This window comes from Bufo bufo, chromosome 5 (genome assembly GCF_905171765.1).
Source record: "Bufo bufo chromosome 5, aBufBuf1.1, whole genome shotgun sequence".
Classification (NCBI taxonomy): Eukaryota; Metazoa; Chordata; class Amphibia; order Anura; family Bufonidae; genus Bufo; species Bufo bufo.
The window spans coordinates 86,408,670-86,429,556 of record NC_053393.1 but is presented as its reverse complement, the minus strand read 5'-3'; the positions used below and the strand labels follow the sequence as shown (position 1 = coordinate 86,429,556).

At 43.2% G+C, this 20,887-nt stretch overlaps 1 protein-coding gene across 3 annotated transcripts in view; it reads left to right on the top strand.

Annotated features, from left to right (window-relative positions):
• RIPK2 (receptor interacting serine/threonine kinase 2) overlaps nt 1–20,887 on the top strand; it is a 76,645-nt gene that overhangs the window by 41,155 nt on the left and 14,603 nt on the right. For all 3 annotated transcript variants that reach the window (XM_040432273.1, XM_040432274.1, XM_040432272.1), the window contains 5 exons: nt 635–796; nt 1,756–1,835; nt 9,074–9,163; nt 10,824–10,878; nt 12,867–12,947. In XM_040432273.1, the coding sequence (XP_040288207.1) occupies nt 635–796; nt 1,756–1,835; nt 9,074–9,163; nt 10,824–10,878; nt 12,867–12,947 (468 nt within the window). The remainder of the gene's footprint in view (nt 1–634; nt 797–1,755; nt 1,836–9,073; nt 9,164–10,823; nt 10,879–12,866; nt 12,948–20,887) is intronic.

Genomic DNA, 20,887 nt, shown 5'->3' with positions numbered 1-20,887 from the left:
CATGGAACAACACTGAAATCTAATGCCAGAGGGTGGCATAGATTTTGGTTGAGGTTCATGGACTGCCAGATGATGCAACTAATTTATGACGAGGAGTATTCCTCGTCATAAGTTAGGGGCAGCTTGTGCCAGCATGCCTGGTTATCCCAGTGTCGTACACCACCGGGCTATGATAAATCTACCCCATTGAGTCAGAGCTTTTATGCACTTTGCGGCTTTTATGCCCTGTCTTGTCAGCCCTGCTCTGTAACTTTACGTGGTCCCCACTTCATGGCTGAGTTGGTAAAGTTCATAAACGCTTCCTCTTTCCAATGATACCACTCACAGTTGATGGTGGAATATCTACGAAATTTCATTAACTGATTGGGGCAGTGGTGGCATCCTATTACAGGACCACAGTAGAATTCAGTGTGCTCTTTAGTAATGGCAAATTGCATGGGTAGTGGCTGGATTTTTTGTTATAAAATATATATCTATCTATTTATCCATCCATATGATTTCTAATATATTGTTATTAACATAATAATACATATGAGTATTATAATCATTATTACATACATTTCCGTATTTCTTTTCACTATTTATTGCTGTATGTGTCTGATTTTATATATTTTTAATGTGATTATTTCAACAGATGCTGTAAGTCACATGCAGATCATGTACTGTGTAGCAAATGGCAGAAGACCAGACACAAGTGAGGAAAGCCTTCCGTATGATATTCCCCACAGGGACCTATTTGTGTCTTTAATGCAGAGTGGATGGGCCAGTGATCCCAATGAGAGACCTGCTTTTCTAAGTGAGTAAAATAACAAGATGGTAAGCAGTTTATATTTATACTTCGGGCATTTAGAAAAAAAAAAAAGGAGACCCTTACATACCAGGTCATTGCATTAATTTACTAATTTACCATAGAAAAAAAAGAACCATTGCTTGCATGAGATCCTACCTTGACAGAACAGGAAAGCGTTTCCCAAAACCCTCTTCAAAGGGGTTCTCCGGGAATTAATAAAATAAACATACTTAAATAAAATTGCCAGCGTCCTATTAGTAATCACAAAACCTGTCCTAATCACACAGAAGGACAAGTTACTTCACAACACTGAGCTAAAGAGCTGTCCCATCCTCTTCTTCTACTATTCAAGGGTTATGATCCTGAATACAGATAAGATCTTCAGCTGAATCTCTGTAGGAATGGAGTTCATGCGGAGACATGAAGTACAGAGAGCACGGATAGGACAGACTGTGGTAATGGAGACTGCATACAAGTGCTGCTGCTCATCAGCCACATCCCCACCTACTTCCTATACTTCATGTCTCCTCATGAACTCTATTCCTACAGAGATTCAGCTGAAGATCTTATCAGCTGTATTAAGGCTCAGAGCAGAGAGGAGAATGAGGCAGCTCTTTAGCTCAGTGTTGTGAGCCATTATAACTAATGAAAGATATTTGGGAATATATTTATAATAAAGTTATATTTAAGTATTTTCATTTTCTTAATTCTCGGAGAACACCTTTAATCACCATATGTACTGTAACCTTTTGAGGCCCCACTTTATGCATCATCTGGTACACATTGCTTGTTATGTGTATGACCTCTTCTGGAATCCACTGCTAGAGACAGTCGGGACTGTACACAAGTGTATTGGAAGTCTCTGTCTACAGTAGGTTGTGAGCAATCAGTAGGGTCGCCTTTACTTTGATGCATGTTCTTTTTAACAATCATTTTATTAACACTTTTACTTCTCTTGATTTCAGAATGTCTATTGGAACTTGAGCCTGTGATTAGAAGATATGATGATATCTCAATACTGGAAGGGATATTGCAAATAAAAAAAGTAAGTTACCAGTTTCTGCAAATAAATGATGTCATGCGCTGACATTTAGTATATACTTTAATGCATTTTATGCTGTTTTTATACTTTCATATAAATGCACATGACGCGACCTCCAGTAAAAAAAAAATTCTGATTAACTGGGGAAGGAACAGACCACTTACAAGGTGACCTCCTTTTCATCCTCTTGGCTGCAGATCCATCAGTTCTTGGGCTCCTCTTCTGCCATGCAAGATGACTAGAGATGAGCGAATTTCTCAACAATTTGATTCGGCTGATTCGCCAAATTTTCCGAAAAGATTCGATCCATATTTATTTATGGTAAACTGCGTTAAAAAAGGCTATTTCCTAGATGCAGAGAGCCTGTATAGTGGTGTAGAACACTGTGCCTTGCAGTAACATGCATAGGGAGTCTGCTGTGGTAGTGAAACAATACTGTGAGTCAGTATGACATGCAGATGACAGGCTTCACTCTTAGAATCACTGCACACTTCACTTATTTGGGCAGTTACGGGGCCAAAACTGACCAAATAACTCAAGTGTGAACTCAGCCTTACAGGTTGATGTTAGCGCCAGATATAAAGAACCGTGCAGAGGCCCAAGATCCTACTGTAGCGTGAAAGGGCTCACTCCTTTTACACCGTCATTAGCTGATTCCACATAGATGTCTACAGAACCTGTTCTATTAAACGTTTATACAAGTAGAGCCCCCCTGACAGAGTAGAGAGGGTGTCAGCAGTAAGTTTGTGTTGACGTCACTGATTATTTTGCCCTTCCTCTGATCCATCAGAACAATTACCCCCCAAAAAAGGATCCTGTCTGTCGAGCATCCACCTTCACTCGGGCAGCATTTGGTCAGTAATCCATCAGCATTGCTAAAGCCAAAAAAAAACAGGAGTGAATCCAAAATACGGTAGAAATGACACGTGAATGGAATATTTGCATGTCTTCTGTGTTTTGTACCCACTTCTCCTTTTGGCTACCAAATTATAAGCTAATTCTGATGGGACCATACAGGCCTTACAGCTGCTACACAGACAAGATCCGTTGTCTCATTTTTCCTTCCTTCTGACAGATCAGAAGAAGGGTCAATTAAATGTCAACATGGCCAAAAAGGCTAAATAGTGGCCCAGTTATGGAGTGGGGAGGGTGGGAGAACAGCTTGAGAAGTCCAGAGTAGCACATTTACATAATGTTGAGGTGGCAGCAGCATGAGGAAGCCACAGTGGCCCAGTGACATACTGTTGATTTAGCATCAGGAGACCACAGAGTGGCAAAGTGACATAGTTTAGAGGTGGCAGTAGCAGCACGAGGAGACCACAGAGTGGAAAGGTGACATAGTGTGGAGGTGGCAGCAGCATGAGGAGACCACAGAGTGGCACAATGACAGAGTGTGGAGGTGGCAGCATGAGGAGGCCACAGACTGGCAAGGTGACATAGTGTGGAGGTGGCAGCAGCAGCAGCATGAGGAAACCTGAGTGGTGAGGTGGCAGCAGCATCAGGAGACCACAGAGTGATCCGGTGACAGAGTGGGGAGGTGGGTAGCAATAACAGTACCCGCTGACAATGGTGTGTGTAAGAAGGAGCACTTGGCATCAGATGTGTGGCATCAGGTGGGTGGCAGCATCAGAATAGTAGCCGAGGCATGTAACCACAAGAAACCGGTCTCTTTTGTCAAGGTTTGGGTGAGGCAGCATGGATGATATAATCTGATGCATCAGGCATTGGTGGGTGGAAATCCTGGCTGATCCATGCCAGAATTATCTTGCCAAAGGTCAGTCTCTCCACATTTTGGGTGGATAGGTGAGTTCTCCTTGGGGTAACTATGGCCCAGCCGCACTAAACACCCGCTCTGATGCCACACTACTGGCCCGGCAGGACAGCTTTTCCAGGGCAAACTCAGCCAGTTGCGGCCACAAATCCAGTTTGGCTGCCCAGTAGTCCAGCGGATCTTCAATGACAGCTGTCAGGATGCACTCCAAGTATGTCACCACCTGCTGGTTCAGATTGCACTTTATGTCTAGCTGCTGTTGCTGGTGAGTAGTTTCTTCACTAGGCGGGTTAAGAAAGCTGCTCATCATCAACTCTAGACTCAAGCTGCTGCTGATGGAGCTGCTACTGATCCTACCCCCCACTCTGCCACAGCAGTCATGGCAGTGAAACGAGAGCGCAGAGAGCCCCCCAGTCAGACCTGCGAGAGGATTGACGGTGGCGCAGATAGGCAGCGGCCAACTGACTACATAGGATGTATCTATAGTAGTTCAGTTTGTCCTCCCTCTCAGCTGGCGTAAAAAAGGCCCCCATTTTGGACCGGCAGCGAGGGTCCAACAAGGTGGAGAGCCAGAAGTCATCCCTCTGCCGAATGTTGACAATTTGGCTGTCACTACCTAAGCAAGTGAGCATGCAGCGGGCCATTTGCGCAAGTGACTCGGAGGGACTCCCTGCCTCCATCTCCACTGCATACTGCCACGGTGTGCCTGGGTCATCTGCCTCGTCTTCCTCATCTCCCTCTTGCTCTTTAGGCTGCTCCTGCTCTTCCTCTCCTGTCACCTGTGTAGAAAAAACACCCATTTCTCTACACATTGCTTGTGCTCCAATGTCCTCCTCCTCCTCCAGTTCAGCCCCCACAGGGCTCATGTGGCCGTGAGATGTAGGTGCCACGTCTCCCGCCCCCTGACCAGCCATATTTACCAGCATCTGTTCCAGGATATGAAGCAGTGGAATGATGTTGTTCATCCCGTAGTCCTCGTGACTGACAAATAACATGGCATCCTCAAAGGGCCTGAGCAACCAGCATGTGTCACGCATGAGCTGCCACTGGCTGATGTCGAAGTTACACAGGGGAGTACTCCTGTCCGCTTGGATCATCAAGAAATCGTTTATGGCCTATCTCTGTTCGAATAGTCGGTCCAACATATGGAGGGTGGAAATCCAACGGGTGGAAACATCGCATATCAGCCTATGTTGGGGGATGCCGTTTTGCCGCTGCAGCTCAAAGAGGGTGTGCTTGGCAGTGTACGAGTGCCTGAAGTGCATGCAAAGTTTCCTGGTCACTTTTAGGATGTCTTGCAGATGGGTGGAAGACTTCAGGAACCACTTGACAACCAGATTGAACACGTGCGCCATGCAGGGAGCATGGCTCAGCCTTCCTTGATGCAGTGCCAACACCATGTTCTTCCCGTTGTCGGTCACCATGATTCCAATTTTGAGTTGTCGCGTAGAAAGCCAGGATTCAATTTCTTGATGAAGGACACGGAGCAGTTCCTCCCCTGTGTGACTCCGTTCTCCCAGGCAACCGATGTGTAGAACAGCGTCACATCACCATGCCCTGCACATGTGGTATGCTGGAGGAGTACTGTGAATTGTCCCTGCAGTGGAGGCTGAGGACACGGTGGAGGATGAGGAGTCAGACATTGTTGCAGGGCCAACGGCATAAGAATGTGGAGGTGGAAGCGGCGTCACCTGGCCAAGTTGCTGGTGTGGCTGGGCAGGAACCACATTTATCCAGTGGGCCATAAAGGACATATATTGTCCTTGACAGTAGTTACAGCTCCAAATGTCGGTGCTGCCATGCACTTTGGCAGACACCGACAGGCTCAAGTGCTGGCCCACCTTATGTTCTACATATTTTTGCAGGGCTTTTGCTGCCTTTCTGCCAAAGAAATGACAGCTTGGGACTCTCCACCTCGGCTCGGCACATGCCATCAGTTCTCTGATAGGTGCAGAGTCCACCACTTGGAAAGGGAGGGACTGCAGAACCAGCAACTTGGCCAAGAGCACGTTCACCTTCTGCGCCGTTGGATGAGTGCACGCATACTATTGTCTCTTGGCAATCGCTTCAGTGATCGATTGCTGACGGAATGACTAACGCTGCTGAACGGCAAATAATAATTATTTTTCCCCCGTATACATGCCAAAAAATGCTTTAGAACATATAACTGCACCGCTGGCAAATACATTTTTTTTGCCACTAATACACGACAAAAAGGGCTGAAATCACACAACGGCTAATAAGCCTTTTTCCCCCACTAATACACGCCAAAAAAGGCTTTAGAACATATAACTGCAGCGCTGAATCGCAAATAATCCTTATTTTTCCCCCACTAATACACGCCAAAAAGGCTGTACTTTTCTCACTTCACCACACAACAACAAGTAATACTTTTTGCCACTAATACATGCCAATAAATCTTTAGAACATTTAACTGCACCACACAAGGGCTAATAAGATATAGAAATTTTTTACTAGTAATACACCCTGTTAATGGCTGTATCACACAGCACTTGCACCCCAATAAAAAGAACGGTTTGCCAGAATTACAGAGGTATCATCTATTGCAAACCTGAAAGCAGCAGTATAATGGCAATTTGTATCCCCAGTTAGTGCAGCAAGGTGTATTAGGATTGTTCCTATTACCCAGGCTGTAAACACCCCTACTGAACCCTGTTCTGCTTCAATACTGTGGAATAATTCCCCCCTATCCTTTCCCGACACTTCTAATGCTCTTTCCCTGAACTTCTATTCAGCAAAGTAAAAGTTTTCTAGTCTTTCCTAGCACTGTCCTTAGTGCCTGCTGACGTCTCTCCCTGCACTAAGTACACTGGAAAATGGTTGACTCCAAGATGACTGAGGCTATTTATAGGGCTGTGACATCACAGGGCTGGCTGGCTGCTGATTGGCTGCATGCATGGCATTGTGAGTGATCCCTCGTTCCCAGAGTTCTTTGCTCCATGTCCTAACATGTGCAGCAGCCATTTTAGGAAAAAATCCGATTTGTTACCATGAAGCGCGAGGAAATTTGGATTCGGTGCGAATCAAATTTTTCCTGAAATTCTGATTGAATTCCACTTTGTCAACTTCGATTCGCTCATCTCTAAAGGTGACCTTTCCACTTCTCTGCCTGATGCATACTGAGCATTTGGTAGCCCAAGACACTTCCTGCTGCTGTTGGATAGTGTTGATTGCGAATATTCTAATCGCGATTTTTTATTTATTTTTTGCGAATGTCGGCACTTCAAGAATTCGCGAATATGTAGAATATAGTGCTATATATTCGTAATAGCGAATATTCTTGATATTTTTTTCATCAGTAACCTTTCTTCAATACCTTTGTCAGAGCTTAGCAACATCCCTAGCAACCAATAGGAAAGTTGCCTACCCCTTACTATATAAGAAACTCCCTAGCAGACATTTTATGCTGGTTTTTTTACAGTTCTGAGAGAGAGAGCAGTGACATTGTTGTGCTCTGTGCTTTCATCTGGATCCTATTCCTTATCCAATTACATTAGATAGTTAGTTAGTTAGTTAGCTTATATATATATATATATAATACAGATAGTTAGTGGGAGATAGTCAGTGTAGGTTAGATAGTGATATATTGTAGCTGATAGGTTCCAGTGCAGGGTGTTAGGTAGTGTGATAGGAATTACTGTTTCTCTTCTGTCCATACATACATGCTACAGACATAGTGCTGTGATGTCACAACAATACTTAGTGCACCAATCAGTAATTTCTACTCAGACCTGCTAAAATGTGAAGTTGCTTGTATTGCGCAAAAAATATGCGCATCATTAGTGACGAGATCACGAATTCTAGAATTCACGAATTTATTGTGAATATTATGAGAAAAATTCAGTAAATATCGCGAAAAACGAATATTGCCTATGCCGCTCATTACTTCTGTTGGATTGGCCAGCGCTGCTCACGTTAACAGTCCTGGCCAATCCAAAAGCAGTACTGGACAAGTAGGGAGTGTCTTAGGCTACCGTTGCACATTAGTCTAAGAAGTATTGCGGCCATCTTGAATGGCAGAAGAGGAGCCCAAGATTTATCAGATCTGAAACTAAAATTGCTGGGAAGGAGACCCCAGGTAGGTGTTCTGTTTGTTCCCCAGTTAATGTGATTTTATTTTTATTTTTTTTATTGAACCAGAGGGTCACTTTAAAGGCGCTATATACACCTTCAGAGGCAATTTTCTGTTATGATTGCACGTTACTCATTTTTGTCTAAAAATATTTTTTTCAATTGAGCTGTTCTGTCACAAAGGATTAACTGTTTTTCTAGCTGTGTGAATCCTACTTTCACTTTTACTTTGTTCTGGTCATCTAATAACCCTTATCTCTAAACTACTGAGAGGTGATAAACACTTATTTAAGCCACATTCTTATCAGTAAGAAAAGAACTGAGCTGTAATGAGTGTTTATAATGTCAGAGAGCAGAGATAAGGAGTTCATCTGCTCCTGGTCTGACGGCAAAGAAAATCCAAATGGTGCAACTTGAGCATCTCAACTCTGTACAGAAAAAAGGAAGCCATATTTTTAGTGAAGACCAACTCCAAAAAATTATTTTTAGCTCAAAATGAGTACAATGCAATAATAAAAAAAAATTGTGCCCCCAGAGGTGTACATAGCCTTTTAGTATATTTACTAGTCATTGAGAAGCTGAAATCTGAGTTAGTTACATGTCGTATGGTAACCCATACAAGTATTACACCCCCTCCACTTGTAGTTATTTACCAGCCACAGACATTGGGGGAATTTATCATTCCTTTTGGGTCAGACTTCTGGCGGGAAAAGTCACAAATTTTGACACGCATCATTTTTGTTCAAAACATTGTTACATTTTGCAATTTTACATTGCTCTCGCCACTTTTGAAACAGCTTGTTGCTAGCTAGGCGTATGGCATATTTAGAAATTATTGCCAAAAATGAGCACTCTTACTCCAGTAGGGGGTTGGGGTAAACAAAATTGTAGTAACAATGGATGTGCAACTTTATCAAATAATGTGCACCACTTGATAAAGTTGCAGACTCAAGAAAAACTGACTTAAAAAAACAAAACATGATAAACTCCATCATGTCTTGTGCTAAACACTCTTCTGCTACCTCCAAGTGATGTGACTTCGCCAATCAGCTGTAATCTTTGGGGAAAGCTGGCTATTAGTGTTCAATTTCCCTGCAATGCCATTACAGGGGGATATACGCATTGGACAGTGCCCATTCACATTAATGGGCTGCCTGTGTAATGCAGAACCAAACAGGCCTTCCTGGGCAAGAGATACCCTTCACCCTGGACAAGAGATGAGGATCCAGAACAGAGAATTCCCCTCTATTAGATAACTCTGAATTCCCTAAATTAATATACAATAATAGGTTTTCTAAACTAGACAACCCCTTTAACATAACATTTTCTACCAGTCATAACCACAATGTATAATGAACATGTGATATCTTCATTCCAGACAAGAAACAATATTTCATGTATCTCAACTCCAAGTCATCCTGTGGAAGAAAATATACATCCATTTATCTCCGTGCAGAACACTTGTCAGGTAGGTGATAATATGCATCTTTTTATGCTTATAGTTACCTGTTCCTGGGCCACCTGGCAAGACGTTTTGGGGCCCTCTACTGCAGTTAGGAACATGTCCCGATATTTAATCTGATGAGTTTTGAGGAACAATATAGTTCCAAAAATTATCACCCTATCAAGTATAATTATAAAATTCTTTCGGCCGCCACTGGAAGGAGCTTGCTTCATAAGAATTCATCATTGAGTGTCATAAAAACTGTATAAATGTAATAAACCGCTAGTGGCAGCTGTGACCCCTGTAAAAAATGTTGGACCTATTAAGATGGGATATAATTATAGGTGCACCTTCCTTTACCATCCCAAACCAGTCAGTTTTGTTTGCAATCGCGTTCAGTTGTTCAGTTTTTATTGTGCGGGTGCAATGCGATTTAATGCGTTTTGCATGCACGTGATAAAAAACTGAATGTTTACAAACAACATCTCTTAGCAACCACCCGTGAATCCACAAGCAAGTGAGGATGCGATGCGATTTTCACGCAGCCCCATTCACTTCTATGGGGCCAGCGTTGATTGAAAATCGCAGAATATAGAACACGCTGCGATTTTCACGCAATGCACAGGTGATGCGTGAAAACCTACGCACATGTACACAGCCCCATCGAAATGATTGGGTCCGGATTCCGTGCGGGCGCAATGCGTTCGCATCACGCATTGCATCCGCGCGGAATACTCACACGTGTGAAGAGGGCCTTAACCACCTGAGATCACAGTAGAGTAGATAATGGATAAACCACAAAAAAGAGAAAATCAGCAGTACACGACTCAAAACAGGAAAAATATTCTTAGACCCCAAAAAAAATGCTGCTCACAGTGACAGGCTCCAACCTCCAAAGCCCCACAGTATCCAATAGAAGGGACTACAATCCTTGGGAAAGATCTACCCATGAGTTAAAATGCGATGCAAAGTTTGACCATGGTGCAAGTTTGCCTTAGGCTAGGTACAGATCACAATTTTGTTCTCTGTTCTTCTAATCTGTTAGAAGAACAGAAAACAAAAAAAATGGATCCTTTATTTTGAGCATTCGTTGGGCTCATTTTGCATCTGTTTAGCCATTTCCATCTAAAAATCCATTATTTTTAACAGAAGGAAAAGTCCTCCACCACTTTTCCATGTCTTAGTCATGTCTTGCAGAAGTGCTCAAGTGAAAGGGACAATGATTCAATACTCAGAACGGCCACTATGAAAAATATGGCGCTCTGGGTATGAACATCATGCAGGGCGTTGGAAGCACTGAAGAGGATGCAGTGCTCACACTAGCGCCACATCCCCCTCAAACAGCTGATTAGTGAGGTGCCAAGAGTTAAACCCCCACTCATCTGATAGTGATGACCTGTCAGGCATACTTTAAATATTAGATAGAAAGCTGGATAACCCCTTTAAGTTACTTTATTTTCAGAGCTGTACTTTTACTTTATATCACTTCCTGGAAAGAACTTTTCAGGACAGCAAAAAGACAAGAAAAATAGTTAGTTGACCAAATCACATGAAAGAAACGAGGCAATCACAGGAAATGCGAGCATAGTACAATACTCATCATTTCAGTCTGAAGACTGTTCAAGAACTGATATTCTAAGTGAACTTATCACATGATTTTGCTTGTATCTTTTGCTTGCATTAGGTGCTCAGCCAAGAGTGTGCTACCATTGTCTCCAAATTATCACGTTCTCCAGATGGTATGTATTTACTACTGAGTCCTTGTAAAGGCTATGCACACCGTGACAACCATTTTTCTTAACACAATAATGCAGTGTTCTCCAATCAGTGAATCAGGAGCCACGTGTGGTCCTCGGGCCCCTGCATTTGGCTTCCCAATAGGTAGCTTATTAGCATTATTTGTATATAGTATAAGGGCCAAAACCAATTCACTGGCAGTTATCATTAGGGTAAGATACATCACTTGGTTATACGGGCCCACCAGTATAATTTATTTTTGGGGCCCACCGTATGGATACATTCGGATATAATAAATAATTTAACAAGTTTTTTATATGAACATAAGCTGGTTGAGGTGCTGTACATTGAATATATGTATGTAGTGCAGAAAATCTAATGTGTTATGTGCCACTTGTGCAGGGGCTGGGAGACTAGGGGCCCACCGGGGGATTCTCCTGTACCCCTGTGGGCCAGTCCGAGACTGTCTGTAATAGCGTGTCTTAGTGGCCTATCCTACTGTTTCACGACTAGAGCTCTTATGGGTATTTATTGTGTAGTCTGATACTATTTCAGCTCTGTGTGAGCTTTTCACTAGCATGTTTGAGGAAAGCTCCCACAGAGTTGAAATGTCGTATAATAAAAGGACTATTTTTTTGGAATGCTGCCTTGAATAAAGACTGAAAATATGTTTGTTACTGCAAAGAAATATAGGTGCATTCTGCCTTATTTCCCATGCCCTTCAAAATAACTCATGAAGTATGTCAAACCCTCCTACCCATGCTTTACATAAAGTTCACCAACTCTTTCCAAAGAACAAGTCCCCTCTGGCTTCAACCTTTCTGACTCATCCACGATGGACAAGCTGATTTGGCCTCCAGCCTACCATACATGACGAATAAACCGCTCTGACCTCCAGCATACCAATGCATCTCCGAGCCCAACAGTAACATAGGCAAACAGGTTCTCAAGGCACCTTACACATTTAACCACACTTGCCTCCCTCCAAAACCATTGTCCACAGCTCTGCACAGTAACAGGTTCTTCAGAGAAGAAATGTGTATAACAAGACAGCATTACAACACCAGAAAACATATTTTACTACAGTTCACTGTCCTCACCGCCTCAGCACTACAGCCTCTCATCTTATCAGGTTTATCTCACAGGAGCTGATTTGAAGCCTGCTGCAACCATTTCATCATTCACATGTGCCGGCAGCTGCAGCATCTTTTGCAGGCTCCTCTGAGGCTCCCTCTTTGTCAGTCCCTTTCTTTGCCTTCCTCAGCACAGGAGACCTCTGAACACCATGTGGCTTCAGCCACGAACTTCCTCATCCCCATGGCCAGTAGCAGTTTTATAACCTACTAGTTTTAGCAACAACAGTGACATCTAGTGATAACAATTCATATTACAGTATAAGCAAATGCATTGAATTATATAAACTCAAGTACAGTGTAGCATATTGTACAAATACAAGAAGGAAAATCATATAAATGAACACGTCCTTAAAGGGTTATACATGCAGTAATTTGCATAAGGGTTCTGATTCTGGGGTTTACATAGACTGCAAAGGGCCCCTGTGCAAGAAAAGTATGAGGGCCCCTTGTTCTGTAAGAACCACTTTGCAGACAGTGAGCAGACAACATGGAGCTACTCTCTAGCAAGCAGCTCCCTACTGGCGTAGCCATTTCTTTTGGGGACTATAGCTAAAAATCTTCTACATGCAATGAAATGGCCACTAAGAAGCATTGGTGCTTTCTTGGTAAGATGGTGGTGGGCCCCTTTTCCTAAAGGGCCCCTGTCCAGCAGATATAGTATATCTAGCCCTGATCTGGTTATTGGTTTCTGTTTTATTAGGGGCCTATAATTGTGTCAGAGCCTGGGCCCACCAAGACATCCTGTTGTACTCTGGTGGGCCAGTCGGACACCTAACGGATTTCTACTTTTGCTATCAGTAGAAAACCTTTTCATGGACTGCTTTGTTTGTTTCCTGTTATTTCCATGTTTGTAGAGGAAGAAATCATAAGATGGAAACAACCAAGTTATGATCGTAAGCCAACAGACGAAGTACCATATCCTAACAGTTATACAGGTAAGTAGATGTGGCTCAGTGGTTAGCATTAGTGCCTTGTTGTCCGACCGAGGACAACATCTGCATGGAGTTTGGGGGAACCTAAATTGTGAGCCCCATTGGGGATAATTGGATGCTAATGTCTATAAAGTGCTGCGGATTATAGTAGCGCTATATAAGTGCATAAAATAAATAAATAAAGCTGTATATACTATAGTCACACAAACATTCTAACAATTTGTAGGATTTTATTATGCAGATTATTTTTTTTTCTAATTTTAAAGAGGACCTGTTAGCCAAAATGCAATGTAATCTGCAAGCAGCATGTTATAGCGCAGGAGAAGCTGAGCAGATTGGTATATAGTTTTAGATTTAGTAAAACCTGTAATTTATACACTTATTGTATATGTTAGATTTTTTGCAGCCCTGTGAAAAGCATCGGTACAGGAGGAGGTATTATCAGTGACGGCTATCTCTGTATACACACTTATACACACAATGCTATGACTGATCACATCTCCTCCCTGTACCGATAGTTGTTCACAGGAGGTAGAAAAAGCAAAGATATAAACGTATAAATTACAAGTTTTACTAATCTTTTCGCATAAAACCATATATCAATTTGCTCAGCTCCTCCTGCTCTATAATATGCTGCCTGCAGATTGGCAGATTGTCTGCACAAGGCTGCTTTGTTTGACTGCATGGGAGTTTGTTCCGCCCCTGCCTTATGAATACGGTGTATTTGAAGACAATAAAGGAATACATTTTCTACATTGGTGAGTGCCGCCTGCTGTTTACTAACTCTGAGAATTATTGGATACTGCTTGAGCACCAAAATAATTTTTGCACATAGTTACAGAGACGCTTATGTATGTTTGCATGGGATGTAGGCAGTGCCGCCTGGTTTCTGTCATTCACATAGAGAGCTGCCCAATGTTTAGTCAGTTGGTCCCCATAGAAACCACTGTAACTGCACAAACAAAAAGCCTTTAGGCTACATTTACATGACCGTATGAATTAGTCCACAATCGTTCCGCAATTTTGCGGAGTGGGTCTGGACTTATTTGTGAGGAATGTGGAATTATGTGATCTAATGCCAGCCATGATCTAATTCCAGCCATTTGCTGTCAGATAGCAGAGGGAGTGAACTCCGCAGGGGTCCTGGCTTCAAGCAGGCAACATGTGTACAAATTAACACCTCACTCAGCCAGCACGGAGGCCAACTCATCCTACAGGAAGAAATATATATATATACCCAAAAGCACAATGACTAATTAGATTGAGGGACCGCCCTGCGTGGGTCCCTCCCCCCACTCATATTAACACCTGTGCATACATACATAATAACAAAACAATATTCAAAATCGAACCAATATAAAATTTAAGTGCATATTACATACCTCACTCGTGTTACCCTGGAAAAGAAAAGCATGGGTTGGCGTCCCTCCAGGATTCAATGAACATGCATGCTTTTTTTCAATAGAATGCATGCAACTGCAGGGTGAATGTCTCATCACTCCTGTGATCCAGTTCCCCGATCACATTCCAAATACTAACGTTTGAAAAAGTGGTGAAATAATAAGTTCAAGATCAGGCTCGGACTGGCCCACCGGGGAGACGGTGAAATCCTCGGTGGGCCCCTTGCCTGTCTGCCTATACTAGTCAGCAGCAACCCCAGCTGCCTGCTGACAAGCGCTGTTGTAATAAACAGCGCAGCATTTACCATAGGCACAGTGTGTATGTAGCAAGCAGCCAGATAGGGCTGAAACGATTAATCGATGTAATCGAGGCAAAAAAATCCTCGATGCAGTTTTTCTGCATCGAGGATTCGTTTAAATCACATGACCACGGAGCGTGAGTGAAATTAAGCTTCTCACTCACTGCTCTATGGCCTCCCGTCGGCACCACGCTGCAGGACCTTGCGTTCACACATCGTCAGCGCGCTGGATGACGCTGTGTGTGACGTCAGGTCCCCAGTGCATGCTGGGATGAAGACGCGTCTCCTGCGGACTCCGTGTGTCGGCGCACTCTGCACTTAAAGGTAAGTATAAAGTTTGGGGGGGGGCTGGTAAATTGGTGGCACCTGTGATTTGGCATGGGGAAATGGGGGCACCTGTGATTTTGCATGGGCTGGGGAAAACGGGGGCACCTGTGATTTGGCATGGGGAAATGTGGGCAGCTGTGGTTTGGCATGTATAAAGTTATTGGCGGGGGGCACCTGTGATTTGGCATGGGGAAATGTGGGCAGCTGTGGTTTGGCGTGTAAAAAGTTATTGGCGGGGGGCACCTGTGATTTGGCATGGGGAAATGTGGGCAGCTGTGGTTTGGCATGTATAAAGTTATTGGCGGGGGGCACCTGTGATTTGGCATGTATAACGTTATTGGCGTTAGAGGGGTTAATGGGAGCACCTATGATTTGCCATGTATAAAAGTATTGGGGGGGGGTAGAGGGGTTAATGGGGGCACCTGTGATTAGGCACTCGGAAGGTTGATCTGGGGGAGTGGGGGACATGGTGGATGGCATGGAGGCACTGGGAAAGGGGGACATCATGGCAATCTGGATGCAGAGGCTGATGGCAGTGCCATCATGGGGGCACTAGGGGACATGGCATGGAGGGGCTGCTGATCTGATGGCACTGGGGGACATGGTGGATGGCATAGGAGGCACTGGGGAAGGAGGACATCATGGCAATCTGGATGCAGGGGATGATGGCAGTGCCATCATGGGGGCACTAGGGGACATGGCATGGAGGGGCTGCTGATCTGATGGATCTGGGGGGCATGGTGGATGGCATGGAGGCACTGGGGAAGGGGGACATCATGGCAATCTGGATGGAGGGGCTGATGGCAGTGCCATCATGGGGGCACTAGGGGACATGGCATGGAGGGACTGCTGATCTGATGGCACTGGGGGACATGGTGGATGGCATAGGAGGCATTGGGGAAGGGGGACATCATGGCAATCTGGATGGAGGGGCTGATGGCAGTGCCATCATGGGGGCACTGGGGAACATGGCATGGAGAGGCTGCTGAACTGATGGCACTGGGAAAGGGGGACATTTTTATAAAGCAATACATTATTTTAAGAAGGTTTTTCTTATTAGATTACTCGATGAATCGAGAAATATAATCGATAGAATACTCGATTACTAAAATATTTGTTTACTGCAGCCCTACAGCTAGATGATCATGCCTGTCATCCAGCTGCTTGTCTTGTATAGCTGGCACAGTGCTGTGGAGCCAATCTTACTACGTGCATCCGTCATCCAGCTGACACTGCACGGAAAGAGAGAGCTCTCCTGCCGCCCCTGTTCCAGAGCTGAGCAGAGCGCAGTTCAGTGTGGGAGAATGTGATGACAGGGCAGGAGAAGAGAAGCAGGAGGCTCTTTTTCAAATAAAGCTATAAAAGTGTGCTCAGCCAGTCCCCAAGTCCCTAAAATAATGAAAGAAAAGGTATTTACTGATGGAAAAAAAATGCTCATATTTTTACTGTTCCCCTCTCTGAAAATTACAACTCCCAACACGCCCTGTCAGATGCAGACCTTCAGGACCTGCTGAGAGTTGTAGTTTTCCTCACTTCAAAATGCCATACTCCTAGACCTATTCACACCATGTATACCATGATAGAAGCTGCTGGCTGTGGCTTCTGCTGCTATATACGCTGCATTGAATGGGGCTAAGCCATGAAAGGACATTGCGTGAAAAGTGGACATGTCTTTTCTTGGGACAGTTGCGGGATTTAATCCCTTCAGGACAGGGCCATTTTCAGTTTTTTTTCATTTGCTTTTTTACTCCCAGCCCTCCCAGAGCCATAACTGTTTTTATTTTCCCTTCACATAACTGAATAGTATAAAATAGTACTTTTTGACTGCACCATTTACAGTTGCATACAATGTAGTGGGAAACGGTACTATTTTTATAAATGGTGTAGAATTATAAAAAAAAAAAAAAAAACACTGTTCCGCTACAGTTTTATGAGTTTTGTTTTTACATAATTTTCTATGCGGTAAAACTGACTTGTTACTTTCATTCTTTGGGTCAGTCTGATTACATCTATACCACATATGATTAGATTTAATACTAAACAAAAAAACTTTGAAAAAAACATTTCTTTCTTTGCATCGTCATGTTGGCACCAATAACCTTTTTGTTTTTATGTCTTTGGAGCTTTGTTAGGGCTCATTTTATTGCTGGTTTTTATTGATATCATGTTGGAGTGTGTACGACTGTTTGCTCACTTTTTATTTAATTTTGAGAGGAGGCTGTGGCGCTACTGCGATCATGGCTACTGCTGATCAGCGGGGGTCTCAGGTGTCATATCCCCACCGATCAGATACTGATGACCCATCCACAGGATAGGTCATCAGTAGTAAAATGTTGGAAAAAAACTTTTAAGTTTATTGGAGTGATAAAGACCCTATAGGGGTAGATATCTGGTAGTGTATGGCATATTTACTTCAATAAACTTATCCTTTTGAATATGCAAGCAAACATTTCCTTCACTTTGGATATTGTTTAGACTGGCTGGGGAAGTGGGTGGTTCATCTAGGACATGGAATGTCCACGGGTGACTGCTGTCCAAACTACTGGCTGTAAATAACAGACACCAGTAAAAAGAAAGACGGTCCAGCTTCACTGAAAAATACTTGAGGCTTTATTTAATCCCGTGCAGATAAAAACCAACATACAGCAATGCAGAAAATCGACCGGTTTCGGATCACTATAGATGTGGATCCTTAGTCATGATGTGCACATCATGACTAAGGATCCACATCTATAGTGATCCGAAACCGGTCGATTTTCTGCATTGCTGTATGTTGGTTTTTATCTGCACGGGATTAAATAAAGCCTCAAGTATTTTTCAGTGAAGCTGGACCGTCTTTCTTTTTACTGGGATCCGTTGTGCGCCTAAGGTTCAGGGCGAGGTCCGGGCTCCTGGCTTCCTGTGGATGAGCGCGACATCTCCTAGTGTTGCTCCTAAATAACAGACACAGTTATAAACTAAATGAGTTGCTTAATGGGAAACAATTTGATATAGTGCAGTGCACAATACTGTTCTGTTTAGCACTCTGTATTGTGTGCTAAAATGCATACATTCATGTGTGTGACTCTGAAAAAGTAATATCTCCAGCTCTAGGGTGGGCCCCAAAATCAATTCCACTGGTGGGCCCTAAGCACCCAAGTCCGACACTGTTCAAAATTGTGTTTATGCTTTTCAATATTAGTTTCCTCCCGTATTGTTGTTAAAGTGTACCATCGGACGGGAGGTACAAGGGAGTGTCGTCACCAGGCAACGAAGGACGCTTCTCTCCCTGAGCACCCTAAAGTGTACTAGTAGATGGGAGGTCAGAACGTGCACACATACCTGTGCATGCGTGAGACAATTCAAAGCACTTCACACACTGGAGGAGCGTCGCTAAGCAACATAGGATGTTGCTCTCCCCAAGAGTCATAGAATGTATTGTCTGACAGGAGTTCACAATATTCTATAGCCAACCTTATTATTGTTAAATAAGACACGAGGGCCCTGAGGATGTCTTATGACACATACACTGTCCTGTGAAGAACCACATCCGCTATTACATAACTTACAATAATAAATTATATGGCAGAAAACTATGGATCGGCCCATATCAAGACAACAAATCTCATTTTATAAATTCAAAACCTGGGGGGGTGAATCGATCGGGGTATCTAGAAACTCTGGATTAGTACAAAAGTACTCACAGTCATGTATTGTGATTGTTCTAGAGTGCTCTAATGACCAGTGAAATGAATCCTGGGCATGAGGGCTAAACAGTCAACTCACACTTACAGGTCTCCTCTTCATCCGGGGTAAATTACCACCCCATCCATTTGCGAAAAAACACCACGGGGTCGACCCAACACATTCCATATGCTCGAACGCAGCCAAGTGGTCTATAATCCTCCAATTAGTAGGTCTAAAATATCCTATATGAGAGAATAGTGGATAGCCCCCGTTTAGTGAGCCACCCTCCCACTCCCAAAAAAAGTATAATTAAAGCCAGAGGAGATAAATATAAATCCCAGATTAGATTCAAAATCCCCCAAGTTACAACTATTAATGGCTTCACATGGTTCGTATCCACAGAGCCAAACAAATGCAGAATGGTGGTACCTCACATTCAGTGTCGCGTCACCATCCTAAATCAGGGACGATCGTCCAGGGATCTCAACATCATATAGAGGTACTTCAATAAGGCGTAAATGTGATGTTTCCTAGGGAGAAGAATAACGTGCAAAAAAAAAAATCTGTTAAAAAACAGCAAATGCTGAGCACTTATTACACTAAAGGGGATTCAGAAGAGGGCGCCAACCTTAAACTCCCGATTTAAGGCCCTTAGGTTCCAATGTATCCAATTCAAAAATCCATTTTAATTCCAATCTCTTCAGTAAACGTTCCCAGTCCCCACCCCTACGTGGGGGGGGCACACTATCAATTATGCTAAGCCTACAGATAAGAACAATATGCTCCGCTTTGACAGTGCTCACCCTAAAAACGTGTTACAATGCCTCCCATACAGCCAATTTTTAAGGGTCAGACGAATAGTGTCAGATGAGGGGTTGGTGGACAAGAGACTACATACAATGGGAAGCAATTTTATTGAACGTAAATACCCAAAGAATTTAATTAACACATCAGAAACGGGTTAAAGAAAAGGACCATACCCAGTTACTATCTACTATTCAGGAGAATACGGGTAATAAACAAATACCTTTTGTGTTTACTTACTGTATAACCCAGCCAGTAGACAAATAACTAGAGTCCTTAGACAGAACCGGCAAATTCTTTCGCAATCATTCCCGGAGATAGAGGAGTTCACAGCCCCACCACTGATGGCATTTAAATAATCTAGAAATCTGGGAGACAGATTGATACGCACAGATACGGTTGATAACATCAAACAGGGTGCTAACAGAACAGGATGTTTCCCGTGTCTGAACTGCTATAATTGCAGCAGTCTCATCAAGGGCAACACCTTATTTCATCCTTAGACAGATGTTATTTTATTAAAAATATGTATAACTGTTCCTCTGATTATGTTATTTACACATTGCAATGTCCCTGTGGATTGCTTTATGTAAGGGAGACTACACAGGCATGTAAATTGAGAATTAATCAGCATAGGCAATCCATACGGAAGTTATTGACCGGTAGACGGGAAAGGAAGGAGGAGAACCAGGTAGAATTACTGGTTACCGGAACATTTTTTTTAAATATAAACATAATGTTTCACAATTGAGATACAGGATAATTGATAGTGTGCCCCCCCTACGTAGGGGTGGGGACCGGGAACGTTTACTGAAGAGATTGGAATTAAAATGGATTTTTGAATTGGATACATTGGAACCTAGGGGCCTTAATCGGGAGTTTAAGGTTGGCGCCCTCTTCTGAATCCCCTTTAGTGTAATAAGTTAGTGCCCAGCTTTTGCTGTTTTTTTAATGTTTTATATATTTTTTAACTGATTATTTTCTTGCACGTTATTCTTCTCCCTAGGAAACCTCACATTTACGCCTCTATATGTTGTTTAGCCCCCATGCACAGGATTTATTTCACTGGTCATTGGAGCACTTCAGAACAATCACAATACATGACTGTGAGCAGCCCTTATTAGGTCTTTTGTACCAATCCAGAGTTTCTAGATACCCCGTAATGATCGATTCACCCCCCCCCCCCAGGTTTTGAATTTGTAAAATGAGATTTGTTGTCTTGATATGGGCCGATCCATAGTTTTCTGCCATATAATTTATTATTGTAAGTTATGTAATAGAGGATGTGGTGCTTCACAATAATAAGGTTGGCTATAGAATATTGTGAACTCCTGTTAGCCAATACATTTTATGACTCTTGGGGAGAGCAGCGTCCTATGTTGCTTAGCGACGCTCCTCTGGAGCTATGGGCCCTAATGGGTTTTGTGGGTCTTTTGTCTGCCAGGAC